Source organism: Bacillus rossius, chromosome 5 (genome assembly GCF_032445375.1).
Source record: "Bacillus rossius redtenbacheri isolate Brsri chromosome 5, Brsri_v3, whole genome shotgun sequence".
NCBI lineage: Eukaryota > Metazoa > Arthropoda > Insecta > Phasmatodea > Bacillidae > Bacillus > Bacillus rossius.
The window spans coordinates 46,647,353-46,669,268 of record NC_086333.1 but is presented as its reverse complement, the minus strand read 5'-3'; the positions used below and the strand labels follow the sequence as shown (position 1 = coordinate 46,669,268).

The 21,916-nt window shown below is 35.5% G+C and overlaps 1 protein-coding gene across 1 annotated transcript in view; it reads left to right on the top strand.

Annotated features, from left to right (window-relative positions):
* The window catches only part of LOC134531772 (growth factor receptor-bound protein 14-like), a 648,199-nt gene that overhangs the window by 18,551 nt on the left and 607,732 nt on the right, over positions 1 to 21,916 (top strand). The window contains exon 2 of the mRNA XM_063367665.1: positions 18,230 to 18,436. Within this exon, the coding sequence (XP_063223735.1) occupies positions 18,268 to 18,436 (169 nt within the window). The 5' untranslated portion in view covers positions 18,230 to 18,267. The remainder of the gene's footprint in view (positions 1 to 18,229; positions 18,437 to 21,916) is intronic.

Sequence of the window (21,916 nt, the reverse complement as noted above, 5' to 3'; positions counted from 1 at the left end):
TGCTGATAGCATGGGGGCGAGGAACTTACAAGAGCACGCTGTGGGCAAAAATCCAACCCACTAATGCCTCACCGGGGGACCCAGAGGGCTAGGCATCGATATCCATCAGCGGCAATGTTTTTCAGCATCCAGGAGAGGCCGCAGAAGTGAAGGTCATCAGAGCAATGTCTCAACACCTGGGGTACCTGGCACTGTACCCCTTGCAAGGATCCCAGGAGCCATGTCCTGCGACATCACGACTGGATGCCCAACACAGGACGACCTGTCACCTGGATGCAGGCCATATAAGTGGCGACCACCACGAGTGATGCGGGGGCCGAGATGCTGCCCATCGTGAGGGTGGAATCACACCACGGGAAACCGCTAGGCATGACCGGGCTTCTCGAAGGGGGAGGCATTTGATATCGTACCTCCTATGATAGTAAAGCCCATTCTCCACCTGCCAGTAAAATTCCCCACTGGTGGAACGCATTTCGTCCGCACGACTCAAGTTAGTGAGTGTGTCAGCAAATAAGTAAGTGCGCCATGTCATTTGTTAGGAACTGTATTAGTACCAGTGGATTTAATTCCCATAAGAGTTAAGTAAAGTCAAATAAATTCACAAAAAAAGGCATCATTAAGTATACATGTGACCCCTCAAGAGTACCTGGGTTGACGAATGTCTTAATATCTTTTGTGGCCCCATGCTAGATTTTATACATAGTTGTCACTGAGTGTATTTAATAATATATAAATAGTCGGGCTCCAGGTAACATAGTAGCCCACAACCATCGAACAGTCTCTGATTTGACTGGTGTTTCTTGAGTAAAAAATTACCATACGAATAATATGCACATATTTAGACCTTCTGTCAGTCATTTCCCAGGTGGGGAATTTAACTAAGTAAATTGTAAGATTTTTATACATTAAGTTTTATGTATAACATTTATTAGAGCTTTATGGTTGTGGTGCCCGAGGGCGCTGTCCCTCCACTCTCCAACCCCTACTCTCTTGCGGCAAATTTTGGGAGGTAACCGTCAGTTGGAAAGCTGCAACGCTTACATCGCTGAGATTTGCGTGTAGGTAACTCTTATTAATTCGTTATTTAATTCTCCACGAATACCTACACTAGTTTGCGGTGCAGGGCGCATCCCTCCCGCCGCAACTTCTCTTCCGCCACGCGACCATCCCATGGAGTTTTAAAAAGAGTTCAGGACCGACTGATTCGGATCGCAGTTTTTCTATAATGGGACTGCCACCAGAAGGCGTAGACGTTAACGTGAAGTGCAACATGTTTAAACAGAGTTTCCAGTGTAATTTGTAGCATACCGACTCAGGCTTAGTACCTGTCCATCGGCTCGTGTGAATAAAACCACGCCTGCCAAAATGTTTGTTTTATACAGTAGTTCGCCGCCCAACCTACTTAGGAATCAACTACCTATGCGGAGAAGGGAACGCTCAAGGATGTCATTAGTTAGTAGGGTCTTCACCAACAGGTGCAGCCACCGAGCTTATTGAGCCACACTGGGGCCAGCGACCCACACCCACCCTTGGGTTATACGTCCGGGCTAACCTGGCGCCCTCCTGGACCAATCTCATAATTAAATTATTTGTAAATTACTTCTGCGTCACTAATTTCAACCTATTTTTCAGTCATGGGACCACCGGGTAGTGGCAAAAGCTACTTTTTTTCCACTTCGGAAGGGAAGTTTGGTAGAGCTGCCCTTTCCCATGCCCATATTTGAGCACACCTGAAATAAAATTGTTCATGTGTGTGAATATTAAAGAAAAATAAGCTAATGAATTAATGTTTTAAAACTGTGTTTAGTAATTACTTTTGTCATCGGTGAAATGATAAAACTGTTAAACAAATAATTGTTTTAATTTATGCAAAATCACAGATATATAAACTTCAAATAACATTTCTTATTTTAATAAAAAATTTAGAATAACAATACATTGTTATTTAAATAATATTGGCAGCGGCAATCACAGTTTCGTATCCATCTATTATAGAGAAAACACAATTAGTCAATATTTTAATAAAGTTATCCTTTTGAATTTAAGTAATTTAAACTTTCAATCAAATAATAAAATAATATTCTCCGTAAACTAATAAACAATGAACAACCTCCATCACTGTTAAATATTGTGAAAGAAAATCTTAAATCAACTATCATAACTTAGATACATTATACCTAAGTAACTGTCAACACTCAAGCTTTCCGAAATATTATCATTATTCATTTTTAAGAGATTTTTGTTCTCAATAATAAGACCTCAAAAACAGAAGAGCATCTAGACTTTTATCACTCAAACGTGACATAATTTTGTTGCACAGGAAACACGCGGAGGAAAATACTGTTTCTGGTTCAACATTAGTTTGTGAAATGGTAAGCCTGAGAAATCGTATGCCTGAGACAAATAACACCCACGATCTCCACCATTTTAAAAGAGGGCCATTTCTATCCTAAACATCGTACCGAGATCGTCTTCACTGTATGCTAGTCTTAAACTTGTTTCACTAACAGCTTTTGTAAGCTCAGCATTTAACTCTTCGGCTTTTGTTAGCGCACTTCTTTATACTTCATGTAAATCTTCCTCTTCTTCTTTTTCTACCAATTAAAGCTGTGAGCTATGAGGTTCGGACTTTGATGTCGATGGTGAACAAACTTTAGTGCGTATAAGCAGGGAGACTAGTTCGCGGCACATTTCCTCGTTAGTTGGGCGAGAAAATCTTGATAAATTGTTGTCATTGGTTCGAAGAAAGTATTTTCTGCATTCTGTAAGTAATTTAACGTTTCTGGTGCAATCTTTAATCGAAGTTTTGTGTATCTTTTTTCAAACATGTTCAACATTTTTTCGCCAATATAATTATCATTCATATTAGGAAGGTAACTTTTTAATTGCAAACTTAATAGCCACATCTGCAGTTAGTAGTGTGGCATCGAGGCTACATATATAGCCTCTAATGCAGTTTTGACAATGTCAATAATTTCATATAGTTTCTTTATTATTTCCCATTCCTGAAAATTGTATGTGAGAATTTATGTCAATCAATGCTTTAACAATGCACATTTGCAGCTTCAAGAAGCATTCTACCATTGTAGTAATGCTACTTAAGTGTGCCATTGAGTCACAGGTTAGTGAATATTCCTTGTGGAAGTCTGCAAAGACATTTTTGTAGGTTATTTGCGGAACAGTTCGTCCACTTTATTAATTTTCTAAAGCAAATCGTGATATTTAAATTGGCGGTCTGAAAGTTCTGGAGATCTTGGTCCCATCTACAATTTCATCAGAATCATCATTTGTCTCGGCATCGTCCCTAACTTAATACTGCAAAGGGTACTTCACCCTCACCTTAAATCGGCAAAACAGGCAGATCTCCGGCTTATTCTTTAGTTTTCTTTTAGAAAACTTCACGATTGTAAGTTGTAGTGCGTGTGAAATGCATGTTTGATGGTAAGATGCCACCAATTATCCAAATAAATTTCAACATCATATTGCAACTGTTGGTTTTTTGGGCAATGATGTCATTTTATAATGAAACGTCGAATTAATTTAGCTTATTTCTAATTTTCTCCACGCATTTTTTTTATGTGAAGGGACCCATAAACTCTTATGACCCACAGATTTATGAAGTAGTTATCTCCTTAATACATATTTCCCTTTGTTTATTGCGAGGGGCGTTATAATTAATGAATTATAAATAAAATTTCGTGCCCGGGGCCACAATTGCATATCATTTTGAGCACTGGAAGACATAAAAATGTAAAATATTCTCGACGAATTTTAATCTGTGGTTTTGATTGCTTATTACAACAACAATTTCGGCAATAAAGTTTAATTATTCTTGCATTTTAAAAATATGATAACTAGTATAATTTCAAGTATTTATTCTTTTATTATTAAAAAAAGTAGCATCTGTCGGCGAGTGCAGTAATAATAGGTTATGTTAGATATTTGATTACAGTTTATTTATATGAAAACTTGTTCATAATTATATTTAAACTAAAAGTTAATGTGGTTTTCATTGCTTATTACAACAATTTTGGCAATAAATGTTAATTATTCTTGCATTTTAAAATTCTGATTACTAGTACAATTTCAAGTATTTATTCTTTTATTATTAAAACAAAAATGATTCAATTTTATTCATAAAAGTATGCAATCATTTCATCAATGTTTTGTTATGATGTTGTCACGTTAAACTATCGTCCGTAAACCGACTTTACAGACAACCAATTTTTTTTTTATACGGGAGAGAAAAAAATGCACGTAGGTGCTACTGATCGGTCAACTTCGGGTAGGCTCGGCATTTGCAGCCAGTTTCAGCATGCAGCATTCCTGTCGCCAGACATCCATTCCCGGTCACTGCGCATTCATTGGCTGCAAGCATGTGACATAACAAAGAGGTCGGTGAGTGGACTAGAAGTTGCACAGCAAGTGGAGCAGTATGCCGCGATAAAATAAACTCGTCATTGTGGAAAAACTAAAAACTAAAGAATCAAATGTATAAAATTTTTAGGTTCTATTCCTTAAGGTACATATAGCCTCTAATGGTTAAGTTTTAAATACCTCATTCACTATAATATGGCAGAAAAATATTAGATGCCGCACAGTGATTATAAGGTTTGGCAGGTGATTTATTTCCTAATGCTACAAGGAAGGTAATGTAAGCATAAAAATGTTGCATGAAGGATAAAAAATCAAAAAGACGTTTACTTATAATCGGATGATACAGCGATTTTCTTGTAATTGTCTTGTATGTTTTCCAATTCCGCACGAGCTGATACTTGTGCAATGGTAAATGGTTCAAAAAAACTGCCTCAACAATAGCTGATATTTTGCTTTCTGATAATTTTATGACGATACTTTCTGAAATTGGTTTCAAAAATGCTTTATGACCAGTTGAACTCAAATTTTGACTGATATGTCTATTCATCTTTTTTATTTTATTATCGTGGTTTCTCTTTCACTAAAATTAAAATCAGCAATTATGTATGTCTATAAAAATCTTTCAAATCAAACTTCTCCATTTCAAGAATCATTCAAAGCATAAAGCTGTAAGTTACTTTATATGCCCACAACAAACTGACCCCGAAATCTGTCACTTCAAGTGAAACTTGACAACTATGGTGGAATTTGACAACCCAACTCCATTTGTACCTAAAAAGTAAAACAAAAAAATACTGAAACAATTATTTAAATAAAAGTTATTTATTATGCTATTGAGTTCGGAGTCATCGGTTCAAACCTGAATGGATGAATTTAATAAAATATTTATAAAATTTTTGTAAAACTATTTAAATAAAAAAATTGCGTGGAGTCCACGCGTGACAGAAGCAAAACATCTTGCCTATTATTTTATTAGGTATATGAAACATAATTATTTTTGGCTGAGGTCGCAGATAAAAAAAATGCAAATATGCGAGCGCTAAATCGTGCTATTGCGCAAGTATGAAAGTATGCGAGTGTGCCAATGTGCAAGTATGCAAGTATGCAAGAAAGCGAGAATTCAAGTGTGGAAGAATGCAAAAATACAAGTGTGCAAGTATGCTGCATCATTTCTACATCTCTCCTGCCAACACCTCCTCTACCAGTTCCCCCACCACATACCTAACTTTTTCCATCCTCCCCCGATTCCCCCTCCACGTACCTAACTATTCCCTTTATGCGATCGGAATTTTCGGAACGCTTGAAAATTTTAGCTCCTCGGCAAAGAATTTTCAATTCAAAAACATTAGGAGGTAGGGTACCTAGTTACTGGGTTATAATATTCCGTGTGAATACACTTGTAAAAAATAATTCTTATATTTTTTCCGCAATATTTACCAGGTGACTGACCCCCACTAATATTACCTAGAACAAATGTATTAAGCCTACTATCCCTGCTATTATGACTTCACAGCAGCCATATTGAATGCTGACATGTTAGATTCGCTTTTAGTCGACCAGAATGCACTACTGCTACAGTGGTGTAGTTTTTATCTGCTAGAAGGCACTATTGTCAACAGATCTTTAGATACCATAGCATCCACCAACTTGTCATTCAACTTGACCGCTATATTGAAATTTTGAAATTTTGTAAACCAAACATACGAAACCAATTCCAAATACTTATCATTAAAAAATTTATCTATTTATATGTTCATGATTATTTCTTTTTCCGTCTTAGTTCGATCCTTGGAAGATGCAAAAATGTTATTTTTGCTTAAAAATTATTTTTAATTTTAATTTCATTACACGTTTGACAAGCAGTATCAATAATTCTCAATACTTACAAGAACTTTATACATGACAATTTACTGGCTGACTAAATTTGTCATACAATATTGTCACAAGGAAGGAAAAAGGGTAATCAAAACACTCTATTTAAAATGTACCATAAATTTTCAAATCTCAGCACTCTGTACAGGGAGGGTAAGGTCAAAGCTACCCTCCCCCCCTCCCTTCCATAATAATATTAATTATTCCGTTAATTACAGCTCAGTTTTCATAACTTTCATACACTATTTTAACCCAACCTCGAATGTATGATTATTATTAAATTTTGCTTTAATTTTAAAATATATATTAGTAAATAAAATCACGCAAATGGTTAAGTTAATCTACATCGTGATGTCTGTTACATAAAGTATTATCACACAAAATTTAATTTTACATCAACCTCGCTAATCAATATTTGTTTCTGCAAACCTCCATAATTTCAACTATCTGAAAATTCATCCTACTGTCCTGCTGCCTCTGAAATCCAAAAAAGTATTTATAAGTCATACTTTGTTTTATTCATCGGGGGCACAAATTTTCCCTTCGAGATTTCCTTTACCTTTTCCCAACTCATATTATCCTGCAAACAACATGCAATTATCTTACGGGATAATCCTGTACACTGCCCACTATACACCTTAAAAAAATTTATTATATCGTCGGGTTTACCTTTCCACAAGTTAGGCACGCAATTAAATTTTTCAAACATCAACTTACTCTCTACTTGGGCCACCAAGTCCATTTTACTACCCACACCGGGATTCAAAACACCTACTCATCACAACCCACTATCATCTTTGCCTTTAATATGAGCGAACATTTTCTTACGTAGGAAATCCATGTCGTCATAATCATTAGCCGCAACTCTGACTGTTGTCAAGTTTGTGAATAACTCCTCCTTGTGTAACTCATACAATCAACTCACAACCATATAAAAAAGCAAAAAAATAATAATAATTACTGCTAACCCACATTCACTCGTCTTAGCAACGTGGCGCACTCACTACTTGCTACCAGAGCTAGCAAACACAACTCGAACACCCCGCTGGGAACAGCACCTACATGTTTCAATATTTTCTTTAAAAATAAAAATAACTCTGAAATATCTGCATAATCTCAAATGTCCTTCCCCCACCAATGGGATATCCTCCAAACCAAAGTATTAAAAGAGGTTAAACAAAGTTGAAGAAGGGGAATAATCTGATTAGCAGAATTTAAGTTTATAATTTTAATTTTAATGCTAAAATCAAATATAGCCCAATTAACTGTAAGCTGAATACAACAAAGCAATGAACTGATTCTATCATATAAATTATTTATATATCTAAAATTTTAAAATTAAGATACCTTACTAGCATGTACACTGTCTAAAATTCTACAAATTAATACATAAAAAATAATACTATAATAATCAATAAAGGTCCAATAAAATCTATAAACTTGCAACATTAAAGCTATGTAAAATAGAAACATTTATTAAAAGAAATTAAAGATAAAAAGCCTAGGCTTTTAAGTTTTATTTCACAGTTCCATTTATATGGCATGAGCCTATTTAAATTTATTTTAACTTCCCTGATTTCTCGCGGCATAAATTACTGTTCCGCTAAAAGTATATAAAAATTAGCATAAAAGGCCTTTAAAATTATATTGAAAGAGTTCAAAATTTTCCCTTAAAGAAACTTCCAGATTAGCATTCACAGCAGGTAACAGTTTCTTAACAAAAACATTAAATAATGTTCTTATAGGACAACTGCCAGTGAAAAGGGATCCAAAGGGGACGTTGCGGAACTTAGCTCTTCAGTGGGGCTTTGAGCGATGTCACTAACTTGAAATTCCGATGGCAGTAAAGTTGTGAATTTGTGTGCTATGCACGTAGACTGCAACCAAAAGACATGGCTTTCCTGGCACACGCGAAGCACGCGGCAAATTCCAGCGAAATCTTCACAGACACGTAGACGTTTCCCAACAAAACTTCGTCCTGCACTCCCGCATATTGGTTTTTTGTCGCGGACTCCACATTCATAACCCGCACCCTGCCGATGGTCCAGAACGACTCTCTCGCACCGCAACACCCTCTCGCTCGCAGCAGACACGCTACGTCACTGCCCCTCACTTCCTCGCCTTCAGTGGCCCTGAGCAGAACTAATTAGCTGCGTAGAAATATGAAGTCTTGAAAACAAGTCTAAATCCTTCCTAACTTTTATGTGCCCGTTAACTTATTTTTATTCCTTGATAACAAATGTTTAAAACCAAAATAAAATACCTACTTGTTTATAAAACATATCTGAACACGTTTACAATGCCACAATGGTTTGTCAACTTAACGAACTATAAGACTCATAGCATACAATACAGGTTAAAATTTAACTACCTTAAGAACTATAACTGGCTTAGATTTTAAAAAAATGTTGCCATTACGTTTAAAAAATAATTAAAATAATGTTACTTTAAATGTCTGAAACCATTCAAGTCCAATAGGCGCTGTTGACCAGGGGTAACAATGGAAATTACTGGCCTTAATATATATATATATATATATATATATATAATTTAGTTTTTTTCATGGAAAACTACCTGAACTGGGACGTGAAACACAATTACAAGATCTTTTATGGCTTAGACAAAAACTAAGTTTTTAATCTATTCTCTATCAAAGCTTTTCTAACTATTCAGGATAGAAATTCTTCATATGCTTCACTTTGGTAAATTAAAAACATTTCCCTGCCACGCCAAGACTATTTCGACCTGTAAAGATTTTCAGACAACTTACATGCAACCACATAAGGCCCGAACCATAAATACTTCAATACTAATATTATAAATGCGAAAGTAACTCTGTCTGTCTGTCTGTCTGTCTGTTTATTACCTTTTCCCGGCTGAACGGCTGAACGGATCGTAATGAAATTTGGCAAGGAGATAGAATATATCCTGGGGATGGACATAGGCTATCTTTTGTCTAAAAAATAAACTTTAAACGGGTTAGAAAAATATATCTTAATTTTATGTAATGTGTGTCATAGATATACAAACTGTTAGTGTCATTCCTGTATGCCTGCCGAGCAATAGCTTTCAAGCCATTACGTTACGTTTTTCTATTGTAAGGAACTAAGTAGAGTGTAAGAAAAATATAAAGATCTTGACAGTTTGTAGTGTCGCCATATTTGTTTCAATTTTCAATTCCGTTTTTTTATATTACAATTTAAATTGCAGAAAAAAATCATTATTCATAGGTAAGTAATAGGTTTTTCTATTTGTCAATATTTTTATTAGGGTAGATAGGAGTACAGTAAATGCCTACATTCTTATATTCCTTTATACTCTTTCGATTTGGAGTGTTTCCGTGTCATTCGAGGTACCCCCCCCCCCCCCCCTCAGGTGGTTAAAGCCCCAAATTTTCGAAAGTTTAAAAATTTTTAAAAATCTTTCTCTTTCGATTTTAAGTATTTTCGAACCATTCAGGTTCCTCGAATCCCCCGCCCCCCTCTGGGAAAAAGCCCTAAATTTCGATAATTTTAGGAATTTCAAATATCATTTCTTTCGAGATGGAGTGTTCCGAAACATTCCAGGTCCTGAACCTCCACCCCCTCCCCTTCCACAAAAGTGAATGCCACAAAATTTCGAAAAATTGGAGGAAATTGTATTAAAATGAAGTCATTACGAACTAAAGTGTCTGGGGCATGGTGGAACTTTTACCCAAAGTCGATTTCTCACTCAATTTTGAGGGAGGGGGGGAGTGCAAAACCCCAAAATTACGAAAAATTTCAAAAATTTCTTAAATTTAAGTATACTTTTTTACTATTTGGAGTGTTTCCGAGCCATTCGGGGTCCTCAAACTACCCTCTCCCCACAAGGAGTCAATAACCCAATAATAAAAAAAATTCCCAAAATTTCGAAAACCTATTCTCTTTCGATTTGGAGTGTTTACGAGCCATTCGGGGTCCTCAACATAACCCTCTCCCCCCTTCTCAGGGGTCAAAGCCCCAAAATTTAGAAAATTTCAAAAATCATTCTCTTTCGATTTTTAGTGTTTCCCTGCCATTCAGGGTCCTCAAAATCACCCCTCCCCCACTGGGGACAAAGCCCCAAAATCTCAAAAATTTCAGGAATTTCAAATATCATTTCTTTCTTGATGGAGTGTTCGAAACCATTCGAGGTCCTGAACATCCACTTTCCGCAAAAGTGAAAGCCCTAAAATTTCGAAATATAAGAATATATATAATTGGATATTGGCATGTATGACGTCGATAAACTCTTACACCGTTTGACCGATCGCCATGAAAGTTGGCACATCGAATGTTTTTATGCTATCCATTTTTTTTGTAACTCGCCGCTATATGGCGCTGTAGCGCATGAAATTCTCAACCTTTCAACCGATCGCCATGGGTAAACAGAAAATCATAGGTCACAGATACACAAACAGTAATTATGTGTCATTTCTTAATGTCCAACACACTGGACATATCGCTATCCATTTAGCTGTAACTCGCGGACAATATATCACCCGGTGTTCAGCCCGGGCAAAGCCGGGTACTGCAGCTAGTAAGTATATAAATAGTTAAAATGTAATATTAACAGAGCATTATTTTTGTTGAATTCTGCTAGTTTATGATAAAGCTTATCAGGTTGACCCTTCTTACGCACAGGAGTGTATACCAAAAACTTCGAGTCCGATTTTAAAGCTCACCACAATTCTGCATTGACTGTATCGTTTCTTGACCAGGTCCTGTTGTCTCTTCGGGATTTCAGTAGCCTGGCATTAAAGGTCTCTCCACCAAGCTCGCAGTCCAAGGCTATCTTCTTCTACAGGCTGGCTCAGCTGGATTTCAGATGGCAGTACAGGTTCGCTACCATAAAATAAAACAAAAGGACTAAATTTGAAAGGTTCCTGCTTTCAAGGTCGTAGCAAGGATTTTGTAAAGGAGGTCCAGTATAACCATTACATCATTCTTTTATGAATAAGATTTTTATGATTGAATTTTAAAAGAAAATTGAATGTCACACATAAATCTCAGGTAATAGTTCAATTTTAGAACCGAAATAGAATATGTTCATAGAATTTTAAGAAATGAATTTGCTCAAGAGAAGAAAACTGAACAATTTATATTTTAGTTTTTAATTTAATGTTTTTAACACTTGTTTTTCATGTTTGAATTTATAATTATTTTATTAAAAGAAGTCGTAAATACGAATATATTAATATTAACAAATACATGTAACACACATGTAAAGTCTGTAAGGTAGTCATGGTTACAGTAATATGTGTGCAAACACGCAACAAATAAAGACTACTTGTAAAAACAGTTCCTGCTGCATCTGTGTATGAGGCATGTAGAGCTATAATGGGGAGGAAATACATCGTTGTAGCCCAGTAAGGAATACAAATATCCTTCCAAAATAAAAATAATATCTCTGTACCCTTATGTAGCTTATTCTGTCTTAAATAGTTTTATTTTATTTTAGATCCTGAAAGGGAGGTGTCCAGACCCCACTGACCCCCCCCCCCCTTCCCACCTACATCTCTGCTGCTTAATTGAATTGTAAGTGAAAGTGACTAGCGGCACATACTCATGTAGCAGGTAGCTACATACTGTGACATCATTGCCAATGTTCCATACAAACATTCACATAAGCAATTAGTATTATGTTGATAGCCAAATGCTTGGATATCCATTAGCCTCAATAATTCTTGCACCACTTTGGAATTAAAAACTTTCTGCTGTCTGTAAGTATAGATCAGGGTACTGAGTGACGAACAATTATTCTTTCCAACAAGAAATTTAATACCTCATAGCATTACTTTTTGGTGCCACTTAAGTTTCAGCCCACCTAGTACGATAGTCGATAGCGACTAAAATTAATTTGTTACCAACCGTCATTTAATAAATGGGCCTAAAATATCGATGCCAATACACATGAATGGCTCACAAACTTGGAGCAGTTCTTCTAACAACCCAGATTTATTTTGTGGATATCAGTAGTATGTAAATGTATGTCCTAGCACAGGGTTCAGGGTGTGGTGTTGTCCGCCATCTTGGATTGTGACGTCACGGTGGCCATCTTGTATGTCCTTGAACTTTGGTCTTGACATTTACCTTTAAAATTTGCCAACATTTGCCAAAATTTAGCTAAAAACCGCCAAAATTAGACAAAATTTCCATTTTTTTTTGAAAAAAATCCACCAAAAAATCTCAAAAAACTGGAAGAAATAAAAAAAATTCTCTTTTAGAGAGAAAAATTCCTGTTTCGAAGGAAAAAAATCCCGTTTTTAGTCTATATAAATACCAGTAGCTAGAAATATCCATATATAGGCTTAAGAATCCATGTCTACAGCCTCCGATAAACCTCTGACGTCATCATGAATAAATACGTCACCGTTGCAATTTCCGTTACGGCTGCCATCTTGAAAATCTGTATTTATTATCGGATTTTAATGAAAAAAATTCTAAAATTTATAAAAAAATCAATTAATAAAATTTTAATAAAAAGTATTTAAAAACAAATTTTGCAATCTCCGTTACGCCGCCATCTTAAAAATCCGTAGTTGTTATGTTAGAAAATGGTAATTATTTTTAATTTATAAAAAAATTATAAAATCAAATTTAATAGTAAAAATTTAATAAAAAATATTAAAACTTTTAATATACACTTACGCCATGAAGCTCGGAGTCCTCGATTCAAACCCGGGGAGGTAAAAAAAAAAGATGGCGACAGGACCTTCCTCCACAGAAGCCGCCAGCAGACTGACCTCCCACCACTTATGTCAAGGTATATATATATATATATATATATATATATATCGTTAGCGAATACGATGTCATGTCCACCATCTTGGAATTATTTATTTATTATCCGATTTTAATGAAATAAAATTTAAAATTTATAATAAATAAATAAATTTTTGATAATTTTTTTTAAAAAACATCGTTGCACATATAGTTACAACCACCATATTGAATTCTAGAATTTTGGCATTTTTCGTAATGCCCACCATCTTGGATGACTATGACATCATCGCTACACTTTATGTTATGTCCGCCATATTAGATTCTAGAATGTTGTACTTTTGTTATGGCCATAATATTGAAAAACAGCAATTTTTATGCTAGAAATTGGGAAAAAATTTCAAAAAATATAATAAAAATTTATAAATCAAATTTAAATAAAATAATATTAAAAATGCACTTACGCATTTCAGTCCTCGGTTCGAACCTGGTATGACAATAAATCGTCGACAGATACTTCCTCCACGGTAGCCGCAGGCAGACTAACCTCCCATCACCAATACCAAAGTATATATCGTCAGCTGGTATGACGTCATGTCCGCCATCTTGTCTACATCCACTGGAGGCCACCATCTTGTTTTCATCTGTTAGAGTGTACTGACATCAATTAATTTAATTCTTACCCACTAGAGTGCAGTAATCATTTATTAAACTGTGACACCCACCATATTGTCATTTGGGCGCCTTTTTGGAATTGTGTAATTATTTAGCTACAAATTCGGGAAAAATTCCAAAATTCCCAAAAAAATAACATTCAATTTACAAATTGATTCGATCAGTTCCTATCCTTGGTTCAATACTTGATCGATACAATAATGTTTAATTTTATGTAAAAAATAATAATTTTAATAAATGATGTCACAGGCTTATCGGAGGCTGTAGACATGGATGCTTATGCCTTTATGTGGACATTTCTAGCCACTTGTATTTATATGGACTAAAAACGGGAAATTTTTCCTCCAAACGGGAATTTTTCTCTCGAAAAAAGATTTTTTTCCCAAATTTTTTGAGATATTTTGGCGGAATTTTTTTCAAAAAATGGAAATTTGGTCTAACTTTGGCGATTTTTGGCTCAATTTTGGCAAATTTTGGCAAATTTTGAAGGTCAAATGTCAAGGTCAAGGCTAAAGTTCAAGGTCAAGGTCATCCAAGATGGCCGCCGTGATGTCACAATCCAAGATACTACTGATATCCCTTTCCCTGAATACATCGGCCACTTTGTACATAGGATTGTATTTTTTTTCAAAAACGTTTGTCCAATGATATCATCTCGTAATTTGGTCAGTGGTTCGAGCACCCCCTAAATGACCAACAAAAGTAGGTTTGTTGTGACATTCGAGCGAGATTTATGATTTAAAACTCTCAGTAACAACTAAGAGTTTATATCTGCCACTTGGATTGGAATTGTTTCGATATAACACACCATTAACCAAAGAGAAAATTTCAGCTTGATAACTTAACTTCTTATTTTGTCCTGATAGGTTATGAACTTCATTGATAAGTGGTACTGAACTGGGGTCTGCATGTTGTAACTTGGCTAAGCCAACGTCCTGCATGATACAGCTGGATAATTCCAAGGATTTTTAGAAATCTTTTACCATACCTTTACTTACTGCATTGCGACTTAAATTGTCCACGCAACCATGGGTTTTGCCACTACTGCAGCCTGTTGTGTAGTAATACTCCATTAATTTAAGTATCTATCACGTCAACCATCTGGAGCTATGTGCATTAAACTTAAAAGCGGTCAAGGTAACTAAACTGGAGATGATTAGTAACACTTTTGGAGAGTTTCAAGTAAATATAAGATCGAAACTGGTCCAATGCATACATTAAAGCTAACAATTCAAGATAAGTAATATGGTATCTCGTTTTAGCTGAGATCTAAGAACAACTGGTGTAAGCGATAGGTTGTAACTTTCCAACAATCATTTGTTACAAGAAAGCTCCTATTTCTAGAGAGCTAGCTTAATAAGTTTGGGCTCTTTAAAGTGTGCTAAAACTGGAGCTGAAGTTAAATTTTATTTCAAATATTTAAATGCCCGTTGTTGAGCTTCTCATATTTTTTTTTAACTTTTCTTTAATAAAGTGAATAAGGATTTTACAAACTGGAAAAAATTTCAGTTAATTTACAGTAAAAAGGAGCAAGACGTAAAATGTTCCTAACTCCTAATTGATCCAAAGGCTGAGGGAATTCTTTGAATGCAACGAGTTTTTCACAGTGGGGTCTAATTCCCTCACTGTTGACTAAATGGCCGAGAACGTCTTTCTGAAAGTAACCAAAATTACATTTGGATGGTTTCAAAGTCTAATTAACTTGTTGTAGTGTTTTAAAAACTTGTTCCAATATATATAGATGCAGATTAAAGGAACTTCGAACAACTAAAATATCATCCTGATAGACCAAACTTTAGCCCCACTTTAACCCAGTCAGAGTCTTATACAAGTATCTTTAAAAAAGCTGAAGGAGTAACTATATATCAACACTACAATATGTGTTGATTGAATAGGTAGTATAATTGCTATATTAATTTTTCACTATTTTAAAATATTTATTGTTTATCAAAGAATAAGGGCGATATAAAACATTGAACTAGAACATGTCCTGTGTAATTCAGTGTGACCAGCAAATAATAACCAATATTTGAAAAAAAAAAAAATATTAAAATTAATAAAAAATGCACACAAAATCAGATATCACATATAACTTTTAGCTACTCCATCTAGATTCAAAATAAAACAGTATTTAATAGGCTTTTAATAGCGTTGCCAACATGATGGGCACGTTTTTACCAAATGTCTTTATCTTCTTATAATTATAACCTAGAAAAATTAAATACTGTTAATAGCATTTAAATTTTTCTCAGGGATATCGTTTAATTTAATTTCCAACAGCTTCAGTTCTGCAGAACACTTAAAACTGCGTCAAAGGACTTCTGACCCTGAGTTGAATATACGTTCGATTCAATGTCAAATTATAAACAAATTAGATGCTATTTTCACACAAAATAAGAAGGAAGCAATGCTTTGGGGCTTAGTTCAGAGTTTTAAATACTTTTCACGCCACTCAGTAGATACCTACATGATATCTTTTAAAGAGGATGGCGTCACCAAAATGTGTGGTAACGGCCAGCAAAGATGGTCCATCTGGTAATCGCTGCGTCTCTGTACCAAACTTTGATCACACGAAGAATGTCCACAGGTAGAAATCACGCACAGCCTGTGCGTAATTCTTGTAGCTAACACTTAACTGCTTCGACACTAACATTTCTTACGTGCCTACACACACTTTTACTACAAAATTCAGCTTTCCTCGGATCCACCTGACGTGGAAGCTGGGTCTCAGCTTGGCTGGACCAACCGACTTCTGTAGTATTCTAAATCCCGTCATGCCACGCGCCGGGTGCCTCAAGACTCCCAACATTGTTAGCAGCGGCCAATCGCATGATGCTATTCAAAAATACTACAGAAGCTATAAACGGTCTTATTATTACATAACAAAGGGTTAAGTAACAAAATTGTTTGTTCTAAACATCTTTAAAAAAAAAACATTAATTATTGTATGAAACACAATACGGTTCAAAAAATATTGTTTACACATATGTAAACAAACCAATCTGTTCACTGAAGATAGCCTTAGTGACGGTAATTTAAAATGTAAACAAGCCAGTTTTAGCATACTTCGAACTACTGTAACATTACAAAGGGACTACTTTGAAGCCAAATACAGTTTTTTTAAAACAATCAGTGGTTACGAACGCTGTCTTTTCCTTGTCCTCAGTTTCTTGTAACTGGTGGTAATCTGAGTTCATCTCCAAGTGTGTAAAATACTGCGACCCTGTCAAATTACTTTGGAAATCTTCGATTATATGAAGCGGGTACTTTTGTCCTTAAGTAATATGTTAAAACGACGGTAGCATACACACATCCTAATATCATTAGTTTTCTTCCTTACGAACACTATAGAAAGAACCAACTGATGTCATGCGGTTTCACGATTCCATTCTGGATTTGTTCTTGTCTCAGTCTAGGGAAAATTATCAATTGGAAAAAAAAATAACAGAAGGACTGAAACACCCAACAAAACTCAATATCGTAATAGCTCCTCTAGGCAGACACGACTTGAATGTAACCCTCAAATAAATTATAGGCCCCAGTGGACCATAGTTGGAAGGCCCATTTGCTTTAAATGTGACAAGTCACGACATCATCAAAGGGATTGGAAATAATCACAGCAGTCTCAACATCAACAGCGAAACTAGTAACGAGTTAGATGCAGGGTGTCAACCTTTTCTCGACCAATAAAATGTCCCTTTTTAAGTGAAGTCAGGAGAAAAATATTTCGGGACTGGAATCCCCATTTTTATCGACAATGGTGCTGCTGTATCCCTTGTGAAAATTGACTGATAACTTAACATTTATGGAAACCCGGTAAACCACGGATGTTTACGGGAGTATCAGGTCAAATCCATATTTTAAAACACGTGGTAATCTTGCATTTAAAATTATGACATTTTGCCTATTCCCATTCGGTTGGTCTCGTGGAAGCCCCGATATGAGAACTTATTTAAGGACGTGATTTTTTCATCAAAGTTTGGCACTGTTTTTTCTCGTCAACGTGAATGCCAGCAGATGAAAACAAGATGGCGACCTCCAGCAGACAATCATATAGTGGACATTACATCATAATCCAATATGTTCAAAATGGTGGAATCCTTAATGGCGACATCCAAGATGGCGAAAAGTTGTAGACTCCAAGATGGCACACGTCATAATCCAATATGGCGAAATGTGACATCATAATCAAATATGGCGAATTACAATATGACGGCTGGGGTCAGGGTCATCCAAGATGGCGGCTGGCCTCAAGGTGTAGGACAAACGTCACTGTCAAAGTTAAGGTCACCAAACATGGCAGCAGCTGTCATGCGACAATTCGAGATTGTGGGCACTCGACTTCAGCTCCACGCTCCGGCACCAGGACAGGAGCATCATTTATATTCTACTTACATATGAAAAAACAAATTATAAATACCTAATAATGGAAGTACTTTATGCCAAGCAGTTAACACGCGCAATACATCTTGTTGATATATAAATAATGTACATACTTTAAATTGGAAGGTGGTATTTTGTGAAGTAATTTATTATGAGGTTTCGCTTTATAATACTTTTTTTTTTTCCGAAAATTGTTTCAGGAGATCATTTATATACGAACAGCGCAGTTGCGATCCCGATGAATCTGCAGCTCCCGGATGGAGCCCACGGATCGGTCGCCGGTAACCCAGGACCAGCGAACTCCGAGTCGACAGAGGAGGTATCCTCCGTCCACGGCAGATGGCGGCAGTGCTGCCTGCGGCTGAGGCGCAGCTGCAGCTGTGTCCTGGGCTGTCTGGGCATCGCTGGTGAGTCAGCGACCTGAAAAAAATAATGTTTCAGGCGGAGAAATAGGAACCCGTAGAGTTGGCCCTAGACTTTGGAAGGCCCTAATATTTGGGAGCATGGGTTCTCCAAACACTCCTCTCCCCTTTTTGGTGTTTATAAAAGTCCCCAGTAAAAAGAGGGATTCTTTGAAAAAATAAATCTTTCGACATTTTGAAGCCAACCAAAAATTAAATTTCTAACGAAGTTTTTGCTAATTTATTTATATGTCGTTAGTACAAAAATTAATAACATTTGAGATGATTTTTTATTTATTAAAATCCGAATATACGATGTTAACGTAATATAATGAATTCTATTCTACAACTAAATGACTAACATTTTATTGTACAGGTTTGTCGGTATAGTCTGGAGTTGCCCCTGAGGAACATAGAGGTGCCATCTGACTTACAAAAACACCATGACATTCCTACTAATATAAATGCGAAAGCGTGTTTGTATGTTTATCCTTCTTTCACGCAGCAACGGAGCAAAGGATCGACATGATTTTTTGCACATAGATAGCTTATGGGGCGGACATTGACATAGACTACATATACCCTAATTACAAAATTCCATACCTAAGGGAGTGAAAAGGGGTGGATTCAGTTTTGTAATATAAAATCATAGGATGTAGGTCATAGATGCACAAACAGTGAGTTTGATTTCTCTATGCCTGCCACTCGGTCATATAGTAAGGACTGGCAATATCCTATCCTTCTCCTTGGCGAAACCCATCCGCTTAGTGATTCTCGGGGCTGATAACTAACTAAAGGCTCTAATAACAGTTTAGTTAAGGACTTCGTGAAAAGATGGCGTTGCGTTTGATGCGGATGACACGTCTTGCCTAGGTGTTATCTGCCTTCCCACAAAATGAAGCTGAAGATGTGGAGTCCTGGATTTTCTTATGCGTAGCCTTGATGCACCGATTGTGTTATCAAGGTACTTTATAATTAAAATTTTCCGTTTTTCAAATGTATGTCCTACAGACTTAAAACTCGTAATGATTTTCCTTATATTAGAATGTGTTTGGTCCAGGCAACACATGGTACTTCAGCAAGTAGTAAATTATTTAATGTAATGACTGAAGGTAATAAGAGCTGGCTAGAACAAATACCTCATTTTGTAATCTCATTACCAATAGACACTATTTTAAATTCTTAAAAAATTATTTTGGTGTATGATTAAAGAAAAATGTTTAATCCTAAACTTTAAAAATTTTCTGTGGCATTAAATTGGTTGGAAAAAAGATTACGTCATTTGGTTCCTATATCTCCCTATGAAATTGAAATACTTTTAGAATATCTACCACCAAGAAGAAAGAGTACGCAAACTACCTTTTTCAATAATCGTACAGATTAGAAGACATTGTGACGAAACGACACAGTTGTCTTGTACAACCTTTTTTGTTTATATAAATATTAACAGTTAATTATTATTTGTATTTTTCTTGCATCAATGTAATTTTCTAGATTGTGCACGTTTCTGTGACACTACAAGCTATAGACCTACACTTCATCTGTAACAATCCAATTGTCTCGATCCCTCTAGAAGGGAATGATAAAAAATTACTATCACAAGAAAACACTCTTTGATACAGACTGTTGTATTGTCAAATAATCTTATTTTAAATTTAATAATTTTTGGGAATTTTGTAATTTAATGTTTATGTTTGAGTTCATTCTTCTACGCCTGATAAATATTTATCAGCGTATTAGCCAGCGAATTTGAGGACGGCATTTGAAACAATGTTAAGTTGGAATAGCTAAAGTTAAGAACATTTTAGAGAGTAAGTGATGCTATTAGAAAAAGGCAATGTAAAATGTTTTGTGACTTTCGGATAAATACCATTTGTCTAATATGGCTAAGTGAAATATTTAAGACAGTTCATCATGGAATTGTGAGTAGGAGTGACAGTGAAGAAAATAAAATACGCAGTAAGTTTATAAAAGTAACTATTTAAACACTTACAGTTATGAATGTAACTGATGCCAAAGCTTTAAAAAGTTATATTAACGTAACTGAATTGGCGTTTACAGATTGTTGTGAAATAAGGCTGCTTACACGTGTAATCCTGCCGCAATAATACTCAAAAATGAAATTTTTCATTCAGTTCGTAACGTACAGAAAGTCAGAACACTCGTGACGTCAGAGTTCCTAAGTAAAAGAAATCGTGTCCTCTGACTGAACTAACTACTCGGCCGTAAACGAACCCAAACAAACTTAAGAATAAGTGTAGTGATACATTGAAGACATCACTGAAAATACAGTAAATGTTGTAAACTCAGTGCAACTGAATAATTTGTGTTCAAGCCATTTTAAAAACATTTTCGAATGGTCTGTGCCCGTCTTAATTCCTGTAAATTATCACGAGACAGATTACTAAGGATTAAGGTTAATATTATATGTATTTATACAAAAGGCTAACCAAAGTTAACTAAATGTTAAATACACTTCATAACTTATTCTCTCACGATACATTTTAATGTGTAGGAATATCTAAGCTGTTGCTTTGTGTTTGTTATAAACAATATATAAATTTATTTTATTATTCAGTTCAAAGCTCTGTGGTTATTATTTACAAGCGAACCCCTCAATAACTCAGTAAACTCAGTGGAGCCTGTATCGCGCACACGCGATAAAACAAATAAGTGTTAAATTACAAACCAAAATACATATAACACATACAGAGACACTGCCACAAAGTGTATTAAATGAACACAGTACACAACAGTAGTAAACAGTTGGCTCATCTTTAATAGTACATTTTTGGAAGCTTCGATTGAGATAAACTTTCGGTATCTCTTTGCCAGATGACAAATTCAACATTGCCACGTGCCTTGTGCCTTGTAGGAACGCCCCAACCAGGTGAAACTTTAGAAGTGTCACAAATACCAAATATTGCTTTAATTTTTTATGTGTGAAATGAACCTACGTTGGCAAAGTCAAAACAATTTAATGGGCATACGCCATTGCTAGTTTAAAATATATGTCATTGAAAAACTCTAATAATGCACAACAAAAATTATTGTATAAATACATTGAGAACAACACCCAGTGTAAACCAGAAAATGCGTATACACATGAATATGTTTTGATGTGTAAACATCTTAGCTCTCGGTATGCTGCATTTGGTAGACGTAATTTTGTGAATGGAACGGAAATGTGTCACAAAGATGCCGAACCCAAGATTAGCAACATAAACTCGTATATAGTCACTTTGTAAACATTAGGGGACATATCAAAAGTATTTTTATGCTAAATTAAACTTTATTATAGTGAAACTACCCTGGAATATATTTGGTAAACTAAAGTAGTCATAGTAAAACGTATTCACAGGTTTTGAAATACAAAAAAAAAAACTGGCGTTACAATGATTATGATACATATTCTCCTTTTTAAAATCCTAAGAGGCTTACTCGCTACGCATAGAGCGTGTGCTAGGTAACCGCAAGGAGAAAAAC